The 23,017-nt window shown below is 50.1% G+C and overlaps 1 protein-coding gene across 3 annotated transcripts; it reads left to right on the forward strand.

The window, feature by feature from the left end:
• Nucleotides 1-9,819: 9,819 nt before the first annotated feature.
• On the forward strand, nt 9,820-22,637 carry Spint1 (serine peptidase inhibitor, Kunitz type 1). Of its 3 annotated transcripts, none has more exons than XM_041678687.1 (11): nt 9,820-9,949; nt 10,180-10,728; nt 18,801-18,928; nt 19,132-19,270; nt 19,357-19,527; nt 19,658-19,684; nt 19,910-20,035; nt 20,166-20,216; nt 21,211-21,381; nt 21,554-21,601; nt 21,929-22,637. In XM_041678687.1, exons 2-11 carry the CDS (start codon nt 10,266-10,268, stop codon nt 22,138-22,140), a joined length of 1,536 nt encoding a protein of 511 aa, XP_041534621.1. In that variant the 5' UTR covers nt 9,820-9,949; nt 10,180-10,265; the 3' UTR covers nt 22,141-22,637. The 3 variants fall into 3 exon arrangements, with proteins under 3 accessions (XP_041534621.1, XP_041534619.1, XP_041534620.1); XM_041678685.1 differs by having other exon boundaries at nt 9,825-10,023; XM_041678686.1 differs by lacking the exon at nt 9,820-9,949 and adding an exon at nt 10,061-10,079.
• Nucleotides 22,638-23,017: the final 380 nt, after the last annotated feature.

Consider the following 23,017-nt stretch of genomic DNA (forward strand, 5'->3'; position numbering starts at 1 on the left):
CGGCTTGCTCGGTCTGCTTTCTTATAGAACCCAAGACCACCTGCCCAGGGGTGGCACCGCCCATAGTGAGCTGGGCCGACTCATTATCACAAATCATTAAACAAAAATATGCCCACAGGCTTGCCTCAGGCCAATCTCATGGAGGCATTCTTCTTAGTCAAGGTGTCCTCTTTCCAAATGATCCTTGTTTGTGTTGACAAAAAACTAACCAGCATCTCTCTGGTCTTCTGCCAGAGGGGTAAGTGTTCTCAGTGCTGAGCCATCTCTCCAGCCCCATCTTGAACTGGTCCTCCTGTCTTCACAAATACGAGGACCACACTGGTTTAGCAGCCCAGATCTTCTGGTCCATTAGGCAACTGAGCTGCATCCCTAGTCCCTAACATTTGTTTATGATCTTCCTTTCAGGTCTTGTAACGGTTGCCTTGATAATGTTAAGTTTTTGTGCTCCATGTACTGACTTCCACTATTATATGTTGACTCATAAGAAACAGCTTTAGAAAAAAGCCAGTGTGGGGCATGGTAGCAAGATCTTGTCAAAAAAAAAAAAAAAAGCCAGGTATGGCGGCTAACCTATAATCCCAGTACTTGGGAAACCGAGGCAGGAAGGATGTTTAAGGCTAGCCTGAGCAAATAGTGAGCTTTGGGCCAGCTCGGGCTACAAGTATAAAAGCCTATCTTTAAAAAAATGAACAGAGGGCTGGAGAGATGGCTCAGTGGTTAAGAGCATTGCCTGCTCTTCCAGAGGTCCTGAGTTCAATTCCTGGCAACCACATGGTGGCTCACAACCATCTGTAATGAGGTCTGGTGCCCTCTTCTGGACTGCAGATATACACACAGACAGAATATTGTATACATAATAAATAAATAAATATAAAAAAAGAAAAAAATGAACTGAATGAAGAACTAGTTAGGGATAATATTTAACAGAATTTGGTAATGGACTGGAAGACACGAACGTGCAAGCGTCACGGATGCCGCACAGGGCACTCAGGCCTGGGGCTGTACTGAGTGTTTGTTTTTAAGGTGGGGTATGGTGAGATTCTATATAAGCATGCAGTATGGGCTCTGTGAAGCCCAGTGGCAAAGGGAGACAAAGAGGACAAGAGACTGGCATTCTCAGCCCCAGTTCCCACGCGACTTTTCCTTCTCCATTACAAAAATTTTATTATAAATAAATGTTACCCGGGTGGTGGTGGCACACGCCTATAATTCCAGCACTCGGGAGGCAGAGGCTGGCGCATCTCCAAATTCAAGGCCAGCGCTGTCCAAAGAGGGAGTTCCAGGACAGCCAGGGCTACACAGAGAAAGCCTGCTTGAAAAACCAAAACATTAACAATTTAAAAATGAGAATGTTACTACAGAAACCTTTCTAAGACCGTGACTTAGCGACTTTTCGTCGCTGTGACGAAACACGGCGACCGAGGAAACTTATGAAAGGAGACATTGGATGCTCTCACGGGGTTGGAGTCCACGACGGTGGAGCCCGTGCAGGATGGCCAGGAAAGCTCAGGGCTTGATTTGAAAACAGGAAGTAGAGGGAGACACACTGGGACTGGCCTAAAGCGCCCTGAGTGGCGCCCCAGCAAGGCCACACCCCCTTATCCTCACAATTGCGGGCAGCAGCTGTTCCAGGGGATCTGAGGCCCTCTTTGGACTTCCGTGGATCCCAGACACAAATGTGCATGTACATACTTGTAGACAAAACACTCATATACATAAAATAAGTACATCTTTGAAAGTGCTATATACAGTTATTTGGAATATTTTATTTGTTTTTTTTTGGGGGGGGGTTGAACAAGGTCTCATTATGTACCCTTGGCTGTCCTGGTGCTCATGATATAGAATGGGCTGGCCTTGAATTCATAGAGTTCTGCCTGCTGGGATTGAAGGTACATGCCACCATGCCTGGTAGAATATTTTAAACATATTTATTAAAGTCGGGGTCTTACGAGCTTCAAACACCCTGTCAGGCCCAGGATGACCTTAAATTCCGGATCTTCCTGCCTCCTCCCGACCGCTGGGATTACACATGTGCTCATCTGCTCCTTGTTTACATCATACTGGGAATCAAACCCAGGGCTCTATGCAGGCTAGGGAAGCTTTTTCATTATTATTATTATTAATATTATTTGTTTCTTTGTTTTTCAAGACAAGGATCTCTGCACAGCACCAGTGAATTGTCCTGGAACTTGCTCTGCAGACCAGGCTGACCTTGAACTCAGAGACCCACCTGCCTCTGCCTCTCAAGTGCTGGGCTTACCTGTCTGTACCACTATGACAGGCTAAGTGTTACTTTCTCTCTCACTCTCTTTTTTCAAGGGTTTCTGTGTGTAGCCCTGGTTGTCCTGGAACCTGCTCTGTAGATCAGGCTGACCTCAAACTCACAAAAATCCACCAGCCTCTGCCTCTCAAGTATAAAGTTCTACACCTGTAGCACTACAGGATAGTCAGCGCTACTGTTATGGTTTGTGAGTCTCTGGCAAGGGGCTGGAGACTGAAACACTCAGAGACACAGAGACTGAGACAGACAAAGACAAAGAGACGAGGGCATGAGTCATCCTTGATACAAGAATGCCAAGTTTATTGTGCTCAAGGCCAAGTTTATTGTGCTTATATAGGGCTCTGGCCATGCCCCAGCTCTAGGAATCTTTCAGCGGCTGACCCACGAGCCTGCCATCAAGGTCTTGTGCTCAGAGCAGCTGAAAGCACAGGAAAAAACAAGCTGCTCACAAGGAATTTAGGGTACAGGGGCCCACACCCCTAATAGCTCCCAACACCCAAGTGCTGAGATAAAGGTGTGCCCAGAAGGGCTTCTATTTTTATTGGAATGCATTCATCATACATAATGGTGAGTTTTGTGATGACATTCCTATGAAGTACACCATGTACTCTGACCACATTCACTACTCCATACAATTCCCTTTCTCTCGAACTTCCTGCCAGTCCCCCAAACAGTAAACTATCTTCTACTTTCATGTGGTATTGTGATGTGCGTCTGTGTGTGTATATAGTGTTATTTTTGAAGGCAGGTCTTACCCTGTAGTTCAGGCTGACCCAAAACTCACTATGTAGCCCAGGCTAGCCTAGAACATGTGGTAATCCTGTTGTTTTAGCTGCTAAAATGTTCAGACTTCTGGCATAAACTTCCACACTTTATGTTTCTTTCCCGCCCTCCAGTTCCTGAATAACCACTCTGAGGCTTATTAGTTACAAACTGTTTGGCCTATTAGCTCAGGCTTATTATTAATTAGCTCATACAAATATTAACCCATTTCAATTATTCTATATTTTACCAGAAGGCTCATGGCTTGTTACCTCACATCTTGCTTCTCTGGCGGCTGTTGGTGTCTCCCTCAACTTCACCTTCTTTCTCCCTGTATTCAGCTTGGCTTTCCCGCCCAGTTATATTCTGCCCTGCCATAGGCCAATGGTAATAAAACATAGTCACAGCACACAGAGGGACATAATGATAGTGGCCTGTGGTGGTTTAAGTGAGAAATGTCCCTCATAGGCTTGGGCTTCTGAACACTTAGTCATCAGCTGGAGGTGCTGTGATGGGAGAGGTTTAGGGGGTGTGGCCCTGCTAGAGGAAGTGTGTCCCTGGGGGCTTTCAGAGTGCCTCGCCTCAGCCTTCTTCCAGTTGGCTTTCTCTGCCTCATATGTGTGCTTGAACAGTGAGCTCTCAGCTTTCTACTCCTACTTCCATGTGTGTTGCTAGGCCTCCATGCTATGATGGACTCTTACTCCTCTGAATCCACATGTCAGGTAAACCCTTCTGTCAGTTGCTTCTGGTTATGTTTACCACAGCAACCGAAAACTACTAAACAAATGGCCTACTCTTGAAAACATTACTTTATTTCCCCCACAATTTATTTATTTTTAAATTTATGTATTTTTATCTTATATGTGCTGTAGTAATAAGAGCAGCGGGGCTGCGTCCCCAGCACCCCGGCCGCCTCACTAGTTTATGCCCCGAAATAACAACACACAAATTGTATTCATTTAAACACTGCTTGGCCCTTTAGCTCTAGCCCTTACTGGCTAATTCTGATATCCCGATCAATCCATCTCTAATAATCTGAGAGCACCGGTCTTACCGGGAAGATTCTAGCCTATGTTCATCCTGGGTCGGAGCTGAATCGCATCTGTCTGCCCAGGAGCGGGGCATGGCGTCTGAGAGGAGAGCTGTCGAGTCTGAGCTCACTTCCTCTTCCTCCTCCCATGTTTTAACCTATGAGGGCCAACCAAGCAGTTTCTTTATTTTTTTTTTATTTTTTTATTTTTTTCGAGACAGGGTTTCTCTGTGGTTTTGGAGCCTGTCCTGGAACTAGCTCTTGTAGACCAGGCTGGTCTCGAACTCACAGAGATCTGCCTGCCTCTGCCTCCCAAGTGCTGGGATTAAAGGTGTGCGCCACCACCACCCGACAATTTATTTCTTAACCAATGAAATCAACAGATTGATATATGACACTCCCACATCAATGTGCATTGATGTTTTGCCGTGGGTGTCAGATCCCCTGGAACTGGAATTACAGACAGTTGTGAGTTGCCATGTTGCTGCTGGGAATTGAACCTGGGTTCTCTGAAAGAGCAGTCAATGCTCTTAACCACTAAGCCATCTCTGCAGCCCTCCCCCACAATTTATTATAAGAAAATCCCTATTTGGACCTGGTGACATGCCTATATTCCCAACACTTGGGAGGTAGAGGCAGAGGATTAGTAGTACAAGGTTGGTCTTAGTGATCTAACAAGTTCAAAACTTCAAGGCTAGCCTGAGCTAAAAACAAAGAAAACATACACACCAAGCCAAGATAGAAACTAGCAGATTTCTGGGCTCTATGGCTTAGCTAGTGTGTGGGATATTTGTACACTGTGAAAATGTATTGTAGTGATTGGTGTAATAAAAGCTGAATGGCCAACAGCTAGGCATTGGCAGGGATAGGCAGGATTTCTGGGTAGAGAAAGAGAGAACTCTGGAAAGAAGAAGGCAGAATCGCCAGCCGAATGTGGATGAAACAGCATGAGCAGTAAGTACGGAGAGATGAGGTAATGAGCCGTGTGACAGAATGTAGTTTAAAATAAATGGGTTAGTTTAAGTGATACAGCTAGAGAGACCTCCTAAGTTACGGCCAAGCTTTCATAATTAGTAATGTCTCCACGTTGTTATTTGTGAGCTGGTGCTCCCCCAAAGAAAACCCCGCCTACAAGCTAGTCTTGCCTACTTAGTGCAGTCCAGGCCAGTGAGATACATGTCTCAAAAAAAAGTGGACATGTCTGAGAAACAACTGAGGTTGTCTTCTGGCCCCTACATGTGTGAAAGTGCACTTGCCCCCGTTGTTCATCCACACTCACGAACACACACACACACACACACACACACACACACACACCTTGTTTCTACACTAACCAAGAGAATTAATTTAGTTGAATCATTGAAAGAAAAAAGTTTGAAAGACAGGTTTCAAACTCACTATGGAGCAGAAAGCTGAGATCACTGATAGACATAATAACCCAGCTCATTAAGAAAACCTTAAGCAAGACTCTACTTTTAAAAGATTTTTAAAAGGGAGCTGGATAAGGGAATGGAGAGATGTCTCAACAGTTAAGAGCATTTGCTGTGGGCTAAACAGATGGCTCAGAGGTTAAGAGTACTGACTGTTCTTCCAGAGGTCCTGAGTTCAATTCCCAGCACCCACATGGTGGCTCACAGCCATCTATGATGAGATCCAATGCCCTCTTCTGGTGTGCAGGCAAAATGTAGACCGAACATGGTATGCACAATAAATAAATAAATAAATAAATCTTTTTTTAAGAAAAAAAAAAGAGCACTTGATGCTTTTGCAGATGATCTGTATTCAGTTCTCAGAACCCACATAACTCCTAACTGCCCGTAAATCCAGTTCAGGTGGACCTGATGCCCTCTGCTGGCCATTGTAGCCACTGCATGCACATACAGGCAAACCATACACCCTTTTAACCCCAGCACTCACAAGGCAGAAGCAGGTGGATCTCTGTGAGTTTGAGCCCAGCCTGGTCTACAAGAGCTAGTTCCAGGATAGGCTCCCAAGCTGCAGGGAAATCCTGTCTGGAAAAACCAAAGAGAGAGAGAGAGACAGAGAGAGAGACAGAGAGAAGGTTTTTGTTGTTGTTCATTTGTTTTTGAAACATGGTCTCTCTTCATAGCCCTGGGTGTCTGGGAACTCACTATGTAAACCATGCGGGCCTCGAACTCACAGATCTGCCTGCCTCTTCCTCCCCAGGGGAGGAATTAAATAAAGGTAACTGCTGCCATGGCAGGCTCAACTAAGAAAGTATTTTTTGAAAGTGAGCTGGATACAGTGTATCAAGATTGTAAACCCAGACCTTGAGAGGGCAAGCAGACGGGTTAGGTCAAGGCTATCCTCAGCTACATAAGACCCTGTTTCAAAACAACAAAAAAGGTCAGTTTTACTTTGTAACTAGGCGAGTCTTCTGTTTCAGCTATTACTGACATCCTTTCTGGTTGGATGAATCCCTGGAGCCGTGCAGAGGAGGGCAACAGGGGCTATAGACAGTTGCACACCTTTAATCCCAGCACTGGGGAGCAGAGGCAGGCGGATCTCTGTGAGTTCTAGACCAGCCTGGTCTACAAGAGCTAGTTCCAGCACAGGCCCCAAAGCTACAGAGAAACCCTGTCTCAAAAAACCAAAACCAAAACCAACCAACCAACCAACCAACCAAACAAACAAACAAACAAAAAAAAAAAAACACTTGCTTTAAAACACAGGGTTTGGATTCCCAGAAATCCACATAAGCGCCTGATGGGCATGGCAGCTTGCCTAGACTTCCCGACTCATAAAGACAAGGGGATCCCCAGAGTGGGCTGGCGAGCAAGATAAGAAACCTTGCCTCAGTGAGTCCAGTGGAAGTAATGGCGGATGGTTCCTACCATCGAATTCAAGCCACAACCAAATATCAGTTTCTTTACCACATGCTTCCAGAGACTCCAAGATCTGACACATCTGGCAGGGGCCTGATGCACGGTCACAGCAAGGATGGTAAAGCAGAGGACGGACGGGTGTGTAGGGAAGAGGACAAAGACAATGAGCAGCCCCAGTCCACAACCTGTTCTCATGGTAACTCTTCCAGTCCTTCCAGCATTAACCCAGTTCCTTAATGATCTAATTACCACGGAAAGGCCGCACCTCTGGACACCACCGCCACAGCAAATTTCATCACGAGCTTCCAGGGGACCAAACCATATTGAAACCACGGCAGTAGGCACCCCAAAGGAAACTGGCTGTTCATCACTTGAAAATGATTTTTTATTTCCGGCAAGGTGAGTCTGAAGTTAAGAGCAGAACTTCCAGAGGAAGTCGGAATGGCAAGCACAGTAAAGCCCAGGGCAGGGGTGCAAAAGCAGTGCAGTGAGCCTGCCTTGAACCAGGCCCTGCTCTGCCACTTAGCTGCTGTGGTCCAACCACTGGCTCACCTGCCTGAGTCTGTTTGTTCAACCGTACAATGGAAATAAAACAGAACTTACTTCTGTGGTTTGGTCGGATTGCATTGGGTAATTCGTGGGAAGTGCTCAGGAACAAGGCTTGGACATGTTCAGTACCTGATAAATGTGTTTGCTGTTTTTGCAATGCTGAAGAACAAAACTCTAGATTTTGTGTATGTAAAGCACGTGATTTACCACCGAGAGTTACATCTCCCAACCCGAACACAAGGGTCTGGCTTCATTTTGCCTCGTTTCATTTTTTCTGAAGCAGGGTCTCATAGAGCCCAGGTTGGCCTCAAACTTGATTCTTCATCAAGATTGGTCTTGAACTCCTTTTCCACCTCCTCCAACCAGGCGCTAGGATTATAAGCATGTACCACCACACCCAGCTTTAAATATAGGTATTTCTGATATCATGTACATAATGAATGTAATCATAAACTTCTGGCAATGTATATTATCATAATGTGTTCTCCTGTGGTAAGATATTCTCTTCTGTATAAGCTTTACAGAACGTAGGAATCAAACTGACAAAACTCTTCCTTCCCAGCAACTGTACCATGGTGTTTCTGCCCCAGCATACCATTAGGGGCATCACTATGCCAGGGGCTGTGGAACCCCAATATATCCAGAGAGGGTTTGGCATCCACTAGTTTTTGCTCCCAGTATCTGTAACATGAGCAGCCGGAGGATTTGCAGTTGATAAAGGAAAAATGATTCTCAGCTCCAAGGTCTATGTGAAACTACCTTGGGTGAGCAAATGGGAATTTCCATGGTAGGGGGAGGTTCAGCCACTGTGAAAAGGAGAATCTCAGTGGTGGTGGCACACACCTTTAACCAGCACTTGGAAGGCAGAGGCAGACAGATCTCTGTGAGTTCGAGGCCACTCTGGTCTACAGAGTGAGTTCCAGGGCAGCCAGGGTTACACAAAAAAGTCTCAAAAAAAAAAAAAACCAAAAAACAAAAAACACCTTGGTTCAGTTCCCAGCACCCACATGGAAGCTCACATCTGTCGGTTACTCCAGTTCCAGGAGGATCCACTATCTTCTGGTCTCAACAGGCACCAGGCACACACGTGATGCGCACACATACATACACTCATACAATTTTTTATGGGTATGTGTGTGTCTCTGTGTGTAAATATCACAAGTGTGCAGGTGCTTGAGGAGGCCAGAAGGGAACTTCAGATCCCCTGGAGCTGGAGTTGCAGGTTCTGTGGGATGTGGATGCTGGGAATTGAACTCCAGTTCTCTCCAAGAGTAGCAAGTGCTCTTAACTGCTAAGCTACCTCTTCGGACCTTTTCTGTGGGGAGAGAGAGCATAAACAGGACAACTCCTGCCAGATGCAGTGATTCCTCTTTGTAATCCCAACACTAGGAAGTGAGGCAGAGGAACGTAACTTTGAAGTCAGAAACAGGGACGCCCATCAAGACCCTGTCTCAGAATTAAATGAATCTGAAAGAAAATAGATAGGACCAACGAATTCTGCGACAGGACGTCCGAGGTGTCCACTGCTGTGTGAGAGGCATTATCTCAGCCCTTCAGTGAGCTGGAGTCCAAGCAGCGAATTTATGGGGAAGAGAGTGGTCAACTACTCACTGGGAGTTCCCCTTCTCGGGATAGGAGAATAAACCTGAAATTCAGGGAATGGGGCCGCGTACCAACAAAAGGTGAAGAGTTCAAAAGGAAATGCCAACACAAAACGAAGGAGAGGCTCAAACAAAAGGGAACGAACTCCTGTGGGTGAAAACGGGGAAGCCAGGATACCAGGAACCACCTGTTCCTCAAATAAGCCAGAAGGGAGGGCTGTCTGGAGCTGCACCTCCGCAGCACGCATCCCTGAGGCTGATTTTCACGAACGCAACCTACCCAGCTTCGGGGTTCTCTTTCTAGTGGGTAACTGGAAATGATGTCCTGAGGGCAGGCCACAGGCAGCGAAATCGTTTGCATCGGTTTCCCCAACTTCTCTCTTCCAACCCCTTCCCAAACGCCTCCAGCCAAGGGCAGGGAATGCAAGCTCTAACCGGAAAGGGAGGCCAGAGGCTGCCGCACCCTCGCCACCTCGCTGTGGCGTCGCGGCCCAGTTTGGGCTTTCGGGATGCACCTCTGATCCTCTGGGACCCTACGAGTGGCTGGACTCTGTGGAGCCAGTGTAGAGCCGCCTCCAGGGCATGTGGGCCTCACCCACGCCATCGGGCGTCCGGACACCACTGGTGCAGCGGCTGGGTCTGGGGTGGTGGAGTCGCCAGGCGGGTCCAGCCGGAAGTTCTGCTGGGCAGGGCGGTGGGGGAGTGCAACCGGTGTAGGCGGGGCCGGCGGCACAAGGGTTAATGTCCGTCCCGCCCCGGCCACTCTGACTCAGTTTCACCAGAAACTAGAGGGGGAGGAGGCTGCAGATTTTCCGCACACCCTGAGCGGGACGGAAGCCGGGCGGGATCTTCAGCGGCCCCACCCCGTTCACCTGCGCAGGTAGCCCGGGCGGACGGTAGGCGGAGGCCCAGCAGGCTCGGAGCATGTTTGGTGGCCGTCCGTGCTGTGTCTGGGTACGCGAGCTCCCGAGCAATACCCATCTGGACGTCGGCGATCGGGTTCACGGATTGTGCGTGGGCGGATCGGCCAGCGTGCGCCTCCTCGCTCCCAGTGCTCCGCGCCCCTACCCGAGCTGATCAGGTGTGTCTCCTCTGTCTCCTCCCCTTCAGGTCACAAGCACCCTCGGAACCCGGAGGCCCGCACTGTGAAGGTGACCCCCGCCCTGGGGAGGAGGGCGACGGCCCCTAGGAGCACGATGGCGGGCCGCCGCCTGACCCTGGCGCAGGCCAGCATCTCTACGGTCGGCGTGTGGCTCCTTTGCTCGCTTGGGCTCCAGGGCACTGAAAGTGCGCTGCCGTCCGCGCCCCCTGAACTTCCCGGGGGATCCGCCTGCTTGACCCGCTTTACCAGCGGGGTGCCGGCTTTCGTGCTCGACACCGAAGCTTCGGTCAGCAACGGGGCCACCTTCCTGGGCTCCCCGACGGTGCGCCGCGGCTGGGACTGCGTGCGTGCCTGCTGCGCCACCCAGACCTGCAATTTGGCGCTGGTGGAGCTGCAGCCAGACGGCGGCGAGGACGCCATCTCTGCCTGCTTCCTCATGAACTGCCTGTACGAGCAGAACTTCGTGTGCAAGTTCGCCCCGAAGGAGGGCTTCATCAACTACCTTACGCAGGAGCTTTACCACTCCTACCGCGAGCTGCGGACCCGGGGCTTTGGAGGTGAGGAAGGTTGCCGGCCTGAAGGGATGGGCAGGTAATGGAGTCTTGGCTAAGAGAGCAATAAACAGGAGTGAAGGAAGAGAGTCCTTCATCGACTGCCTTTGAATAGCCGGTATTTAGTAAACAAAGGGGAGGGTGAGTGGAGAGGGGCCGCGCCTCTGAGCCCAGGTTCTGGCTCCTGAACTCAGGATGTTGATTATAGATGGGCTGAAGGCCTGGCCCGGGCTGAGCCGACGGGAGAAATGAGATGACTCTCTAGGTTTCCCTGCTTCTGTCCCTGATAGGCTGAGTCAAGGAATGCTGATGAGGCCCAATGACTAGGAAGGCACCCTGGGCAGGCATTGCCCTAAGCACTTTGCGGCCTTGACAACTGAGCCTGACCAGAGAGTCTCCTCCAGTGGCTGGACAAGGGACAGTTTAGTGTCTCTGCCCTGGGACTAGATTGACCTGTCGCAGGTGGACCAATGACGCGGCCAGGCCCCAGACAGTACAGAACAAACTCAGGCAAGGTTGTCCTGAGGGAGAGAGACAGTGTTGTGGGTACAGTCCCCTTGAAGCTCCCCGTGAGGGGTGAGAAGGATTGCTGGATGAGTCAACCTGCCGGTATGTGTATCTGGTAGGTGAGGGATGTCAGCTGCCCTGGCAGGTGTGTGTGCCTGTCCACGTGAGCCAAGCAGGGCTGGCCTTGCTTAGGATGGGTAGCCTGGCTGTCTGTTCGCCTTGTTTACTTCCAAGGGTGAAGGCTAAGTGGGGAACAAGGATCCTCTTCTTTTGTCTTAGGACGCACTGAACAGTCTGCTGTGTACAGGACTGTAGCAGCCTGCTTCACCCTTCTCTCCTCCTGTTCTTAGTGCCAAGTGGGGGTTCTGGACAGGAGGGGGGTCACAAGGCCTTACTTCTGCTACTCTTCACATTTTCCTCATTGTGCAAATTCTCGTCTCTATGTCCAGTCTCTGGAAGAGGTGCTCTTAGTATCTGCTTTTTAGAGTACGAAACTGAGCCCATAGCTGGCGTAGTGGTGCACGCCTTTAATCCCAGCACTCTGGAGACAGAAGCAGGTGGATCCCTTACTCTGAGGCCAGTCTGGTCTGCAGAGTGAGTTTTAGGACAACCAAGGCTACACAGAGAAACCCTGTCTTGAGAAACAAAGAAAGGAAGGAAGGAAAGAAAAAAAAGAAGTCATTTGCTCAAGTTAACATCCCTAAATAGTAAGCCTAGGCCTCAGCTCAGGCGTCTACTCCAGAAGTCCTGTTGTGCTTTGCATGGGACCACCTTTGTAGTAGGACCTAGCCCTCAGGTCTTTCCACCCTGCAGCGTTGGACAGGGCCGGTACAGCAGGACCCTTCCCCTCTGGCCTTTTTTCTGAGCTAGTCCTATTGCAGACTCAGGGTCTGCTCTTCTCTCTAACCTTCCAGCAGCTCTTCTTGGTCTCTGGGGACAACTGAGGTGGGGTTCTGGAAAGCAGGGGATGCTATCTGTGGGCTAGGCTGGCCCGTGGAGTCTCACTAGGCCAGGGCTGGAGCCTGTTCTACAAGGAAGCGCATTAGTGTGGGTGGTGATGGCTCCTATTGGTTGTGGTGCCTTTTCTGTTCTGACAGAGGCTTGCAGGAGCCCTGGATCCTAGGATCTTTCGGAAACCCCCAGTAATAGGATAGGATAGGATGGGGCTTCCCTGAGACATGTAAGGAACTGGGTTAGGCCATTCTAGGTCATCTCGGTGCTACAGTACTCTGGGAAGCAGGGGAAGCAAGTGTGTTGGTGGCTCCACTGTCTGCCAAGTCTACCTGGTAAAGAGAGGGGGGGGAGGGAGAGGATGTGTCAGGACACCTGGGTCACTGATACCTGTGTGGGTTGAAGGAATCCTTCTGAGGATGGATGGCTTTGATCTTTTTTCTCAGGCTATGGCCAAGCCAGGCCAGATTCCATCCAGTTCAGTAACTCATCTACCCTTTGTGCATGCGCTGACACCCCCGCCCCACACCCCTCTTCGCTCAGGAGGCAGAGTCTGCATTTCCTGAATCCATCCCGAGGCCTGGTTTTATGGCCACTCCAGCCCTTTGCTCTCTGGAGGAAGAAGGGAGTGGCAGGCAGGCGAGGGCATTTGCCCCTTGGTCTTGGGTCTCGGAGAGAGCTGATAGGCAGGGGTGGAAGGGGCAGCTCCTCATTCAGCCCAGGGTCTGATGCATCACTAAGTGGGGCTAGGGGAGTGGATGGGTATGTCTTGTCTGTCTGTTCCCCGTTACTATAGCTGCTAGTTCTTCTCAGTGAGAACAGTTCCTCCTGGCCTGGGTTTATCCCTCAGGGTCTAGTGATGACAACCAAGCCCCTAGCCAGGGTTGTTTCCAGGTAACCACTTTCTGTTTCTCTTTGGCCTTGTTGCTCCCCTACCTTTTTGTGTCCCTCATGTCCTCCACTTTCTAATTGCCCCATTTTCCTTTACCCTAAATCCATCCTTGAGCCTCATGCATGTTAAACAAGGCTTCCACCACCAAACTACAACCCTGGCCCTTTTAGTAAAACTTCGAGATGAGTCTCATCAGGCCGGCATTGAACTGGCTCTGTAGCCCAGGCAGTTCTTGAACTTACATCCTTCTGCCCCTGTCTTCCCAGTAGCTGCAACTACAGACCCATGACACTAGTCCCAGCCAATGCAGCCTTCTTTTCCTTACATCCCTGGAACCCAGTTCCCATTTTCTCAGATTGTAGGTCTCTGTACTGTTTGGCATGGGTCCCTGTAAAACCTTGTCTCTCCCATTCATTACCCTGTCATGAAGTTTTCTCATCTCTGTGACTCAGCCCTCTACAGCTGTCCTTATCACTTTGCTCTTTGAACACTTTTATACTCTACGTAACCCTCTGAAGTGCCACCCTTGACACACTTCTATTTAACTTATACGTCTGTGCAAAAGCTTGCCAGCTCACGTTGACAGTTGTGAAGAGTTGGAAACAACTTTGGTGTATGTCAACAAATCTTTTAACTGGATACTGTGATGCTGTTTTAATAATCATAAAACCAGGTCTCGAACTCACAGAGATCCGCCTGCCTCTGCCTCCCAAGGACTGAACTGAAGGCATGCGCCACCACCACCCAACTGTAATAATAAAACCAGGCTGGCAAGATGGCCCAGTGGGTAAAGGTGCTTGCCACCAAGCCTGGCAACTTGAGTTTGATTGCCAGGGCCCACTCAGTAGAGGGAGAGAATTGACCCCCATAGGTTGTCCTCTGACCTCCACACACGTGCCTTGGCATGGCCATGCCCACACACATACGTGTTCTAAACAAACAGACAAATAAGTGTAAGATAATAATAAGCCCTGAGGCAGTGTGGTTTAGGAAGGAAGTGAATTTAAATACTTTCCCTCAGTCTGACAAGGCTGTGACTTTCACTTATGAGAGCCAGCCTGGGCTACACAGTAACTTTCAGGCCAGCCAGGTTACATTTCGAGACCCTGTCTAAATCAAAGAAAAAAAATACTATCTTTTGATAGACTCTCTTTCCCCCACCCCTTTCCCACGCTAATGGAAACATATACCTTTAAGGAACCCTGGGTTTTGTTTTGGGGCTTTTTGTGTTTGTTTTTTGATATTTATTTCTGTTTGTTGGGATGATGTCTACTCGTGGGGGTCAGAGGGTAATGTCCAGGATTCTGTTCTTGCCACTGTGTCGGTCCTGGAATCAAACCTAGGTCAGGCTTGGTGGCAGATACCTTCCTCTGCTTGAGCCATCTTAATGGTTCAGAAGTGGCATTTTTTTTTTTTTTTTTTTTTTTGGTTTTTCGAGACAGGGTTTCTCTGTGGCTTTGGAGCCTGTCCTGGAACTAGCTCTGTAGACCAGGCTGGTCTCGAACTCACAGAGATCCGCCTGCCTCTGCCTCCCGAGTGCTGGGATTAAAGGCGTGTGCCACCATCGCCCGGCTCAGAAGTGGCATTTTAGATAGAATGTGAGCAATGGAGGAAGATGGACCTGGGTTCAAACCCCACGTCTAACATTTAAAGCTGAGTCATGGGGCTAGAGTTCAGTTCCCGACACCCATATTGGATGAAAACTGAGCCGTGTCCCTCGGTGCCAACTTTCTCATCCAATTGGAGCGACAGTACAGGCATAGACAGGTGCTTACGAGGGTGAGTAGCCTAAATGTTAAATATTTTAGGCTTTCTGTGCCATACTCACATAGTGGGTGAGTGACCGCTCTAACGTGGCAGTGGGAAAGCGCCCATTAGCAACATAGAACACAGGGGCAAGGCGGTGTTCCACCTACAGAACAGATCTCATCCCCCCTCTGCCGGGGAGCATGCCCAGCCTTTGCGACCACTCAGCTATGCTCCTGCCCCACAGACGCTAGTCTGTGTAATTTCCACATCTCACAAAAGATGGTTTTCTTCTTCCTCCCCGTTTGTTCATTTAAACCTAGGACAGAGGGGTGGCCTAAATTCCCTGCTCACCCATGCTAACCCCTGACAGAGCCTGCTGTGGTGTCCGGCACACACTTACCGCATCCCCCAGATTAGCAGCTTTGTTAGGGAGTGTATCTCCAAGTCCGTCTCTAGCCCTTGCCTCTCTGGAACACCACTCGTCTCCCACTGCCTGTCCATTCTGGGCACACGCATGTGCGTGTGTGTAACTTGCCCCAAATCCAGTTTTTCCGTGAATGAACCACAAGTTCTTTCTTTAATCCAGTTTCTTTTCTGCTTAGATTGGGTCTTCCTTCCCCTTTTCCAGAGCCTTTCCTGAGAAAGCGGAAGTGTCTGCCCACAGGTGTTTCTCTAATTGTTCTTTACTTTCCTTGGCTGCCCCTGTGGCTTAGACCCCTGCTGTTACATCTTTCCTGAACCTCTTGCCCTAGTCCCTTGCCAGCTCCATCGAAACTCTTCCAAACAGATAAAAGCTGATGCCCAGAGTAAGATTTCCCTAGCCCCTCCCACAGGACTCCGTGACCTCTTCGTTGCACACAGAAGTCAAGGGCTAGGGTAGCCACTGCTTACAGCCACTGTCTGCTTTCTTCCCATACCACTATTTGTTTATGTTTGAATGTCCTGGTGTCGCCAAGCACCTGGCATCCAGCAAACTCTGAGGTTTGTCTCAGGCTGGCCACTTCCTTACTGTCCACAGAAGTAGACTTGGGATGTCCTGATTTCTTCTCAGTTTATTCCTTGTCGTTACTTCATAGTGTATGTGTGTGTGTGTGTGTGTGTGTGTGTGCATGTGTGTGCGCGCGCATGCACACGCACAAGTGTACATGCATGTGAAGGCAGAGATGGACATCAGGTACCTTCCTCAATTAGTTTACTTTCTTGTGTTGTTTGTTTTGCTTTTTGAGACGACAGGGTCTCACTTTGTAGTCCAGGCTGGCCTCTATAAACTGTCAGAGATTCACCTGTCTCTGCCTCAGGAGTGCTGGGATTTAGGGCAATCCCAGTGCCTGCCCAGCTCCACCTCATCTTTTGAGACAAGGTCTTTTTAGGAACTGCAGCGCACTGATTCTGCCGTGGCCATCGACTCCAGCGATCCCGTTGTCTCTGCCTCTAGTGCTGGGATTACACTGGTGGAAAAGCCACTGGGCCTCGCTTTTCCCATGGGTGTTATGGATTCGAACTTAGAACCTCCTGCTCGCATGGCAGACACTTTACTAACTGAGCCATCTGTCCAGCACAGTTTGTGTTTTCTGTCCTAACTCCAAACACCCCAAGTAAAGGCCTCACTGTGCTCTGAGCAATTTCATAAGTTGGGGATTTGTGACTTTCTCATGTGGATTCTTTCACAAACATCCCCAGTTCTTCCCCATGATCAAGTTTAAAAAACAAAACAGCGACTAAAAAACCCGTCTTCCCTTGTGTTGCAAGCTTCCCTTTGTCTGGTGGCCGGCCCTCTGCTGCCTGCTCCTCCTTCACAATACTTCATGATTGCTTATTTATCACGTGTGATTGGCTTTTTTTTTTTTTTATTTTGCATAGCCAGGTGTGGTGATGGCACACACCCTTAATCCCAGCACACAGGAAATAGAGTCAGTCTTTTTCTGTGAACTCAAGGCCGGGCTACGTAGTGAGTTCTAGGCTTGTCAGGGATACGTGGTGAGACAAATAAAAATCCGTGTGTCTCCAAGGCCAGTGGTTCGGTTTCTTGGGTTTTGGTGTGTGCCTAGCTTGTGCGTGAAGTGTGTAGTGGATGTGTGTGTGGACGCTGGGGATAACCTCAGGTGTCATTCCTCCGGGACCATCTATCTTTTATTCTTTGTCTGAGAACGGATCTCTTGCAAGTCCATGCCATTTCACCTGGCTTTCTGGGGACTGAATTCAAGTCCACGTGCCTGAAAAGAGACATTTTAGTAATAGAGTACTCTCCCCAGTTCTTGTTTTTATTGTCGTTTTTTTTTGTTTTGTTTTGCTTTGTTTTGTTGTGGTTGTTTTTTGTTTTTTTTTATTTGTTTGTTTGTTTTTCAAGACAGGGTTTCTCTGTATAGCTTTGGAGACTGCCCTGGAACTCTGTAGACCAGGCTGGCTTCAAACTCACAAAGATCCGCCTCCTCTTCCTCCCAAGTGCTGGGATTAAAGGCGAGCGCCACCATCTCCCAGCCTCTTTTTTTTTTTTAATATTTATTTATTTATTATGTATACAATTTTCTGTCTGTGTGTATGCCTGAAGGCCAGAAGAGGGCGCCAGACCTCTTTACAGATGGTTGTGAGCCACCATGTGGTTGCTGGGAATCGAACTCGGGTCCTTTGGAAGAGCAGGCAATGCTCTTAACCACTGAGCCATCTCTCCAGCCCCCTCTGTTGTTTTTGTTTGTTTGTTTGTTTGTTTGTTTGTTTTTGGCAGCGCCCTAACTCTAATCTAATCCCAGGGCCTTTCTCAACGCTAGTCAAGAGCTCAGCACTTTTCCACTTCTGTTTCTTACAATGATAGTCATCCTGGATAATCTCCCAGAAATCCTTTACATCATTACCTATGCAAAGACCCTTTCCAAATAAGGCCATATTCATGGCTTCTGGAGGTTTCTGTGGGTGCAAGGACCCATTTTTGACAGGAATCCAGCTCTGTGCTTATCTCTCTGATATGACCCCTGACGCTCAGATGAAGGAAACTACAAGCCCAAGCTATCAGGTCTAGGAAGGGTGTGGCCCCTGGAAGTCCCTTATAGCTGATGGCAGAAACACCCTATCCCATGATCCCTCGCCCTGGAGCACCCAGGCAGTCTGTTTGCCCTCGCACTCTGCTGATGTCTCTGTCCACACTGGCTCCCCATACTGAGGAGTGGCGAGGAGTGAGCTTTTTTACTGTGCTTGTCATGTGTGAGTGAGTGTATGTCGGTGTGCCGCTTGAGCCTGGCGCCCATGGAGGGCATCAGAAAACCTGCAACTGGAGTTCTTGGTGGTTTTAACCACCATGCTGGTTAAAAGCCAGTGTTTTTAACCACTGAGTCATCTCCCCAGGACCTCTCCACTTCCCAAGCACCTGTTTGTTTGTTTGTTTGTTTTTCAAAACGTGATCTTATGCATCCTAGGCTGGGTTCAGACTTGCTGTGTATTCTAGACAACCTTCTCATCCTCCTGCCTCCACCTCCTGAGTGCTGGGATTACAGGCATGTGCCACCACTCCTGGTTGGATTAGCACTAGGAAATCTAACCCAGGTGTTTGTCAGTGCTAGGCAAACATAGGTAGCAATCTACCAATGGGAGCTGTATTTGCAGCCCTAGAGGAATGGTTGGTGACTTCGTCATCACACCTTTTCATATTTGGCTTTTAAAGAAACTGTTACTTTTTAAAGCAGTCAACAGAGTTACCTGCTTATTGTAGAAACTAAGAACAGACTGATCCCCCCCCCCCACACCCAATACGTACACACACGGGCTTTTTTCCTGAATGAGATCAGATGGTATATAGTACTCAATTCTTTTCTTCAGACAATGTACGACTCACACTGTGACTCCATGGAGAGCAAGATACTGGCTTTGTTGCACACTCTCCTCCCTGTGCCCTGTGCAGGCTACCGAGTCCTAGGTTAGCCAACACCACTATTTGCCAAGAAAGCCTTAGTCTGCCCACTGACAGTTGAATTTCTTCCTTTTCTCTCAGGGTCCCAGATCCCTCGAACCTGGGTGGGCATAGACTTGAAGGTACAGCTGCAGAAACCCCTGGTGCTGAGAGATCCAGACACAACAAACTGGCACCTGCTACAGGGTGACAGCGATGTCAGAGTGGAGGTGAGACACTGGGCTGAATCCCTGGCCCTCCCCACAGCCTCCTGGGACGCCTTCCTGGGCGGTAGGCCAACTGCTGGCTCATTTGGTGTTGGCTAGAGAAAAGATCAGGGTGCATTTGACACCAAGTCTGCGCTCTTGTGGGGCAGGTATATGGCTGGGAGGACCTGGGCTTGTCCAAGCTTGATGACCAGTCTTGTGTATAGAGAAACAGTCCGGATGAAGTGGAGCTGTGGGGGCTAAAGGAAGGAACCTACCTCTTCCAACTGACACAAACTGACTCAGACCAGCCAGAGGACACCGCCAACCTCACCATCACCGTGCTAACAGCCAAGCAGACAGAAGGTGACTGGGAGGGGGCACGAGGTTCCTGGAGAGCCCCTCGGCCCCATAACCCTTCAGCCCTGATTCATGAGCTCTCCTGCATCTAGATTACTGCCTCGCCTCCTACAAGGTGGGCCGCTGCCGGGGCTCCTTCCCGCGCTGGTACTATGACCCCACAGAGCAAATCTGCAAGAGTTTCACATATGGAGGTTGCCTGGGCAACAAGAACAATTACCTTCGGGAAGAAGAGTGCATGCTAGCCTGCAAGGATGTGCAAGGTGGGTGTGTCGCTGAGAGGCAGCTTTGGAGCTCAGGTGATGCTGCCCAGGGTGGGGAAGTGGGCTGGGGGTGTCCCCATCATCGTTAGTGTCTGACTGCGCCTCCTGTTATTTCTGTTTTCTCCCCCAGGAATCTCCCCCAAAAGGCACCATCCAGGTGGGTTTTACTTCCTTTTCTTTCTCTGTTTCCTCCCTATGTCTTGGTCCTCAGCCCTTACGACGACCATACCCCTAACTCCCACTACCCCAGTCAGGATCTGCCCAGTTTACATATAGGAGGAGCTGGGCTTGATGAAGAATGGGCTTGTGACAGAGAGGGCCAGGTAGATGAGAGCCCTTTGGCACCCGCTCTGTGCCTGAGTGTCATCTCACCCCCATCCAGTGTGCTCGGGCAGCTGCCACCCCTCCCAATTCCGCTGCAGCAATGGTTGCTGCATTGATGGCTTCCTGGAGTGTGACGACACCCCTGATTGCCCTGATGGCTCTGACGAGGCCACCTGTGAAAAATGTGAGCAGGGGAGCAGCAGGGGTGGGGTGCCGGAATGGTGATCCTAACAGCTCTCCCTTGTGCCCGAGGGATGCCCATGTTGGGCCCCAACCTCTGACCTTTCACCCCCCCCCCCCCCCCCCCCCCGCAGACACCCGTGGCTTTGATGAGCTTCAGAAAATTGACTTCCGCAGTGACAGAGGTGAGCGCCTCCCGTTCCTCTGTGTCCCAGGGGTCTGCTGTGTGTGTCGGCTGCAGGCACACAGAGCCTTCCCAGCTCTCCCGAGCCTCCCTAGCTCTCCCTTTGAGTCTCGCGTGGCTGTGGCTCGCTTTCCCGATACCGCTAGGCACTCCCTCTCTGATTACTTCCATTGCCGTAGCCTCGCTGAACACATCGCTAAGTCGTATGTGTTTGGGAAATTTCATAGTACTGTCATACGTGGGAAGCCACCATGGCTTGACAACGTGAAAACAATATTAAAAATGAGGGCCCTGGGGACTGAGGTTGGAGTCGGTTCCTAGCGTGGCAAGGAACTGTTTGTGTCCCACCACCACTGGGGGAGGGGCGGAAACGAAGAAATCCCGTCTTGGCTTATGGGGGGGGGGTCGGAAGTTCAAGGTCAACGTCTGCTAAATTCCCGGCACCCTGATGGCGGCTCACAGCCGTCCATAAGTCCAGTTCCGGGGTATCCAGCATCTTCTGGCATCCAGAGCACTGCATGCGTGAGGTGCACAGCCATTCGTGCACACAAAACACCCACACGCATGGAATAAAAAGCAAAACAAAGCCATGGGGCCAACAGGATGGTTCACTGGGATAAAGGCACTTGCTACTAAACTTGATGACCTGAGTTTGACCCTTGGGACTCGGCGTATTGGAAGGGGAAAGCCAACCCCAGGAGTTGTCCTCTGATCTCCCCATGCACATGTGTGCCACGGCGCATGCACAAAAATAAATAAATAATGTGCCTAAGTATGCCTTTAAAATGTGGGTCCAAGTAGTAGTTCCCTTGGTGCCTAGGATTGTTGTCCAGAGTCATCTTCCTTGTTTGTGATGTACTACAGATGGGCCTTTGGTGAAGCCACACTGCCTTCAGCCTGGGGGAGGGGAGGGCCACGTCACGTGGGCCCTGCAAGGTGGCGGCATGGGTAGCTCCTTGGACTCACTTGTCCCTTTGCGTGTTCCTTTCCTGCAGGGTTCTGTGCAGAACTGCCAGACACTGGGCCCTGCCAAGAGAACATCCCGCGCTGGTATTACAACCCATTCAGCGAACACTGTGCCCGCTTCACCTATGGTGGTTGCTATGGCAACAAGAACAGCTTTGAGGAGGAGCAGCAGTGTCTTGAGTCCTGTCGTGGCATCTCCAGTGAGCGGAGTGGCAGTGGCAGGGTGAAGGGGACGATTTAGCTGGGCTGGGTGGATCGCTTCCCTACTAAGTGACTTCAGTGGCAGTGGGAGAGGGTGGCACAGGGCTGTGGCACTCCAACAGCTGAGTCTGAGGACTTGGCGCTGACCCACTTCTCCATGTCCCTTTGCAGAGAAGGATGTGTTTGGTCTGCGGAGGGAAAGCTCCGTTCCCAGCGTAGGTAAGTAAGCCTTGCTGTCGTGTGTCACCAGCCTGGATCCATGGGTGTGCCAGTTCAGGAACTGCCACACGCACCTGCTCTTGAATGTCTAAGCGTGTTGAGAGGGATCCTGAGGTTACCCAGAGTGCACCATTGAGTAGTGAGGTCTGGCATAGGTAAAGGAAGGAGAAACAGCGAATTGCCTGCTAATTGTCTTCCGTCAGAGCCGCTCTGGGCTTCTGGAAACAGAAGGTCTGCGTTGGGTGTTCTGCTTCTACACATGACATCCAGGGTCTTTGTCCATCCGATAAAGTGAGGATGCGCCTCATTCTGCCCGTTCTCTCCCAGGTTCTGTGGAGGTGGCCATTGCTGTTCTCCTGGTCATCTCCATCATAGTGGTCGTAGCCATCCTGGGATATTTCTTCTTCAAGAGTAAGAGAAAGGGCTTCCGCAGTCACCGCCGCCGCCACCACCCGCCTCCCACACCAGCCAGCTCCACTGTTTCCACCACTGAGGACACAGAGCACCTGGTCTATAATCACACAACCCGGCCCCTCTGAGCCTGGGAGTCTGCCAAGACAGAGGCTCGAACCTGGGAAAACTTGGGGACCAGACATTTCCTGCCTGCTTCCTGGGCTCACTAGCTCTGTCTCAGAAGCCAGGTCTCTGGGCGTCTCAGAGGATGCTCATCTACACTCACTCGGGCCAGTTCTGGAGAAGGCCCAAGAGACTGGGAGGAGCAGAGCAGCCTTGAGCCAGGAGTACTGTACATAGAAGGACCTGTTTGCCCTGGAGCCAGAGGAAGTTGGTGTTTTTTGTGTCCTGTTCAGAGATGCCCATCCCCATCCAATGATGCTAGGACTTGGAGTGACATCAGAAGCTGGAAGCTGCAATCTGCCTTCCACGGCTGGCCTTGCGCTCGTCACAGTCCAGCACTGAAGGATGATGTCCCTGTGTAGTTCGTGCTGGGGGGTACCAGGGTCATAGTTCAGTGGTAGAACATGTACCCTGAGTTCTCTCCATGGCACCACAAAATGACATTAAATTAAAAAATAAAGGGTTGTGTTTTTGTTGAGTTCCTCCCTCCCATTGCCCCCATCCCCACCCCTTAGTTGCTTTCAGTGCGGAGATATAAAACCCATGAGCTGTCTCCTCAGCCTGGCTTTGTGGGGTTGCTGGGGGGTGGGGGGGATTGAACTGTCCTGTCCAACCGGTTCAGCCTTTGGCCACCCTGTTCCGCAGGTTTTCCCACCTCTCCAGAAACTACTCTGGCCCCTCAGGGTGGAGCGTGTCACCTTTGACCACCAGCGTGGAGGACCGTGGGAGAAGGGTGGTGCCCCTCACTCAGGTGTCCCTACTCAGGTGGGGTGAGGCTCAACTGGTTGGGGCCTTGAACCCCGGCCATCACTTCATGTTACCAGACACAAACCATCAGTT

The sequence above is a fragment of the Microtus oregoni genome, unplaced genomic scaffold, assembly GCF_018167655.1.
Source record: "Microtus oregoni isolate MIOR12 unplaced genomic scaffold, Mior012 000031F_ref0000149, whole genome shotgun sequence".
Classification (NCBI taxonomy): Eukaryota; Metazoa; Chordata; class Mammalia; order Rodentia; family Cricetidae; genus Microtus; species Microtus oregoni.

What these genes read in the sequence shown, in the direction of transcription:
- Spint1 (XM_041678687.1), top strand. Translation starts at nt 10,266, where the DNA reads ATGGCGGGCCGCCGCCTGACCCTGGCGCAGGCCAGCATCTCTACGGTC. An exon ending in GCGGACCCGGGGCTTTGGAG is followed by an intron (nt 10,729 to 18,800) that starts GTGAGGAAGGTT and finishes CTTTTCTCTCAG; the next exon opens with GGTCCCAGATCCCTCGAACC. An exon ending in GTCCTGTCGTGGCATCTCCA is followed by an intron (nt 21,382 to 21,553) that starts GTGAGCGGAGTG and finishes GTCCCTTTGCAG; the next exon opens with AGAAGGATGTGTTTGGTCTG.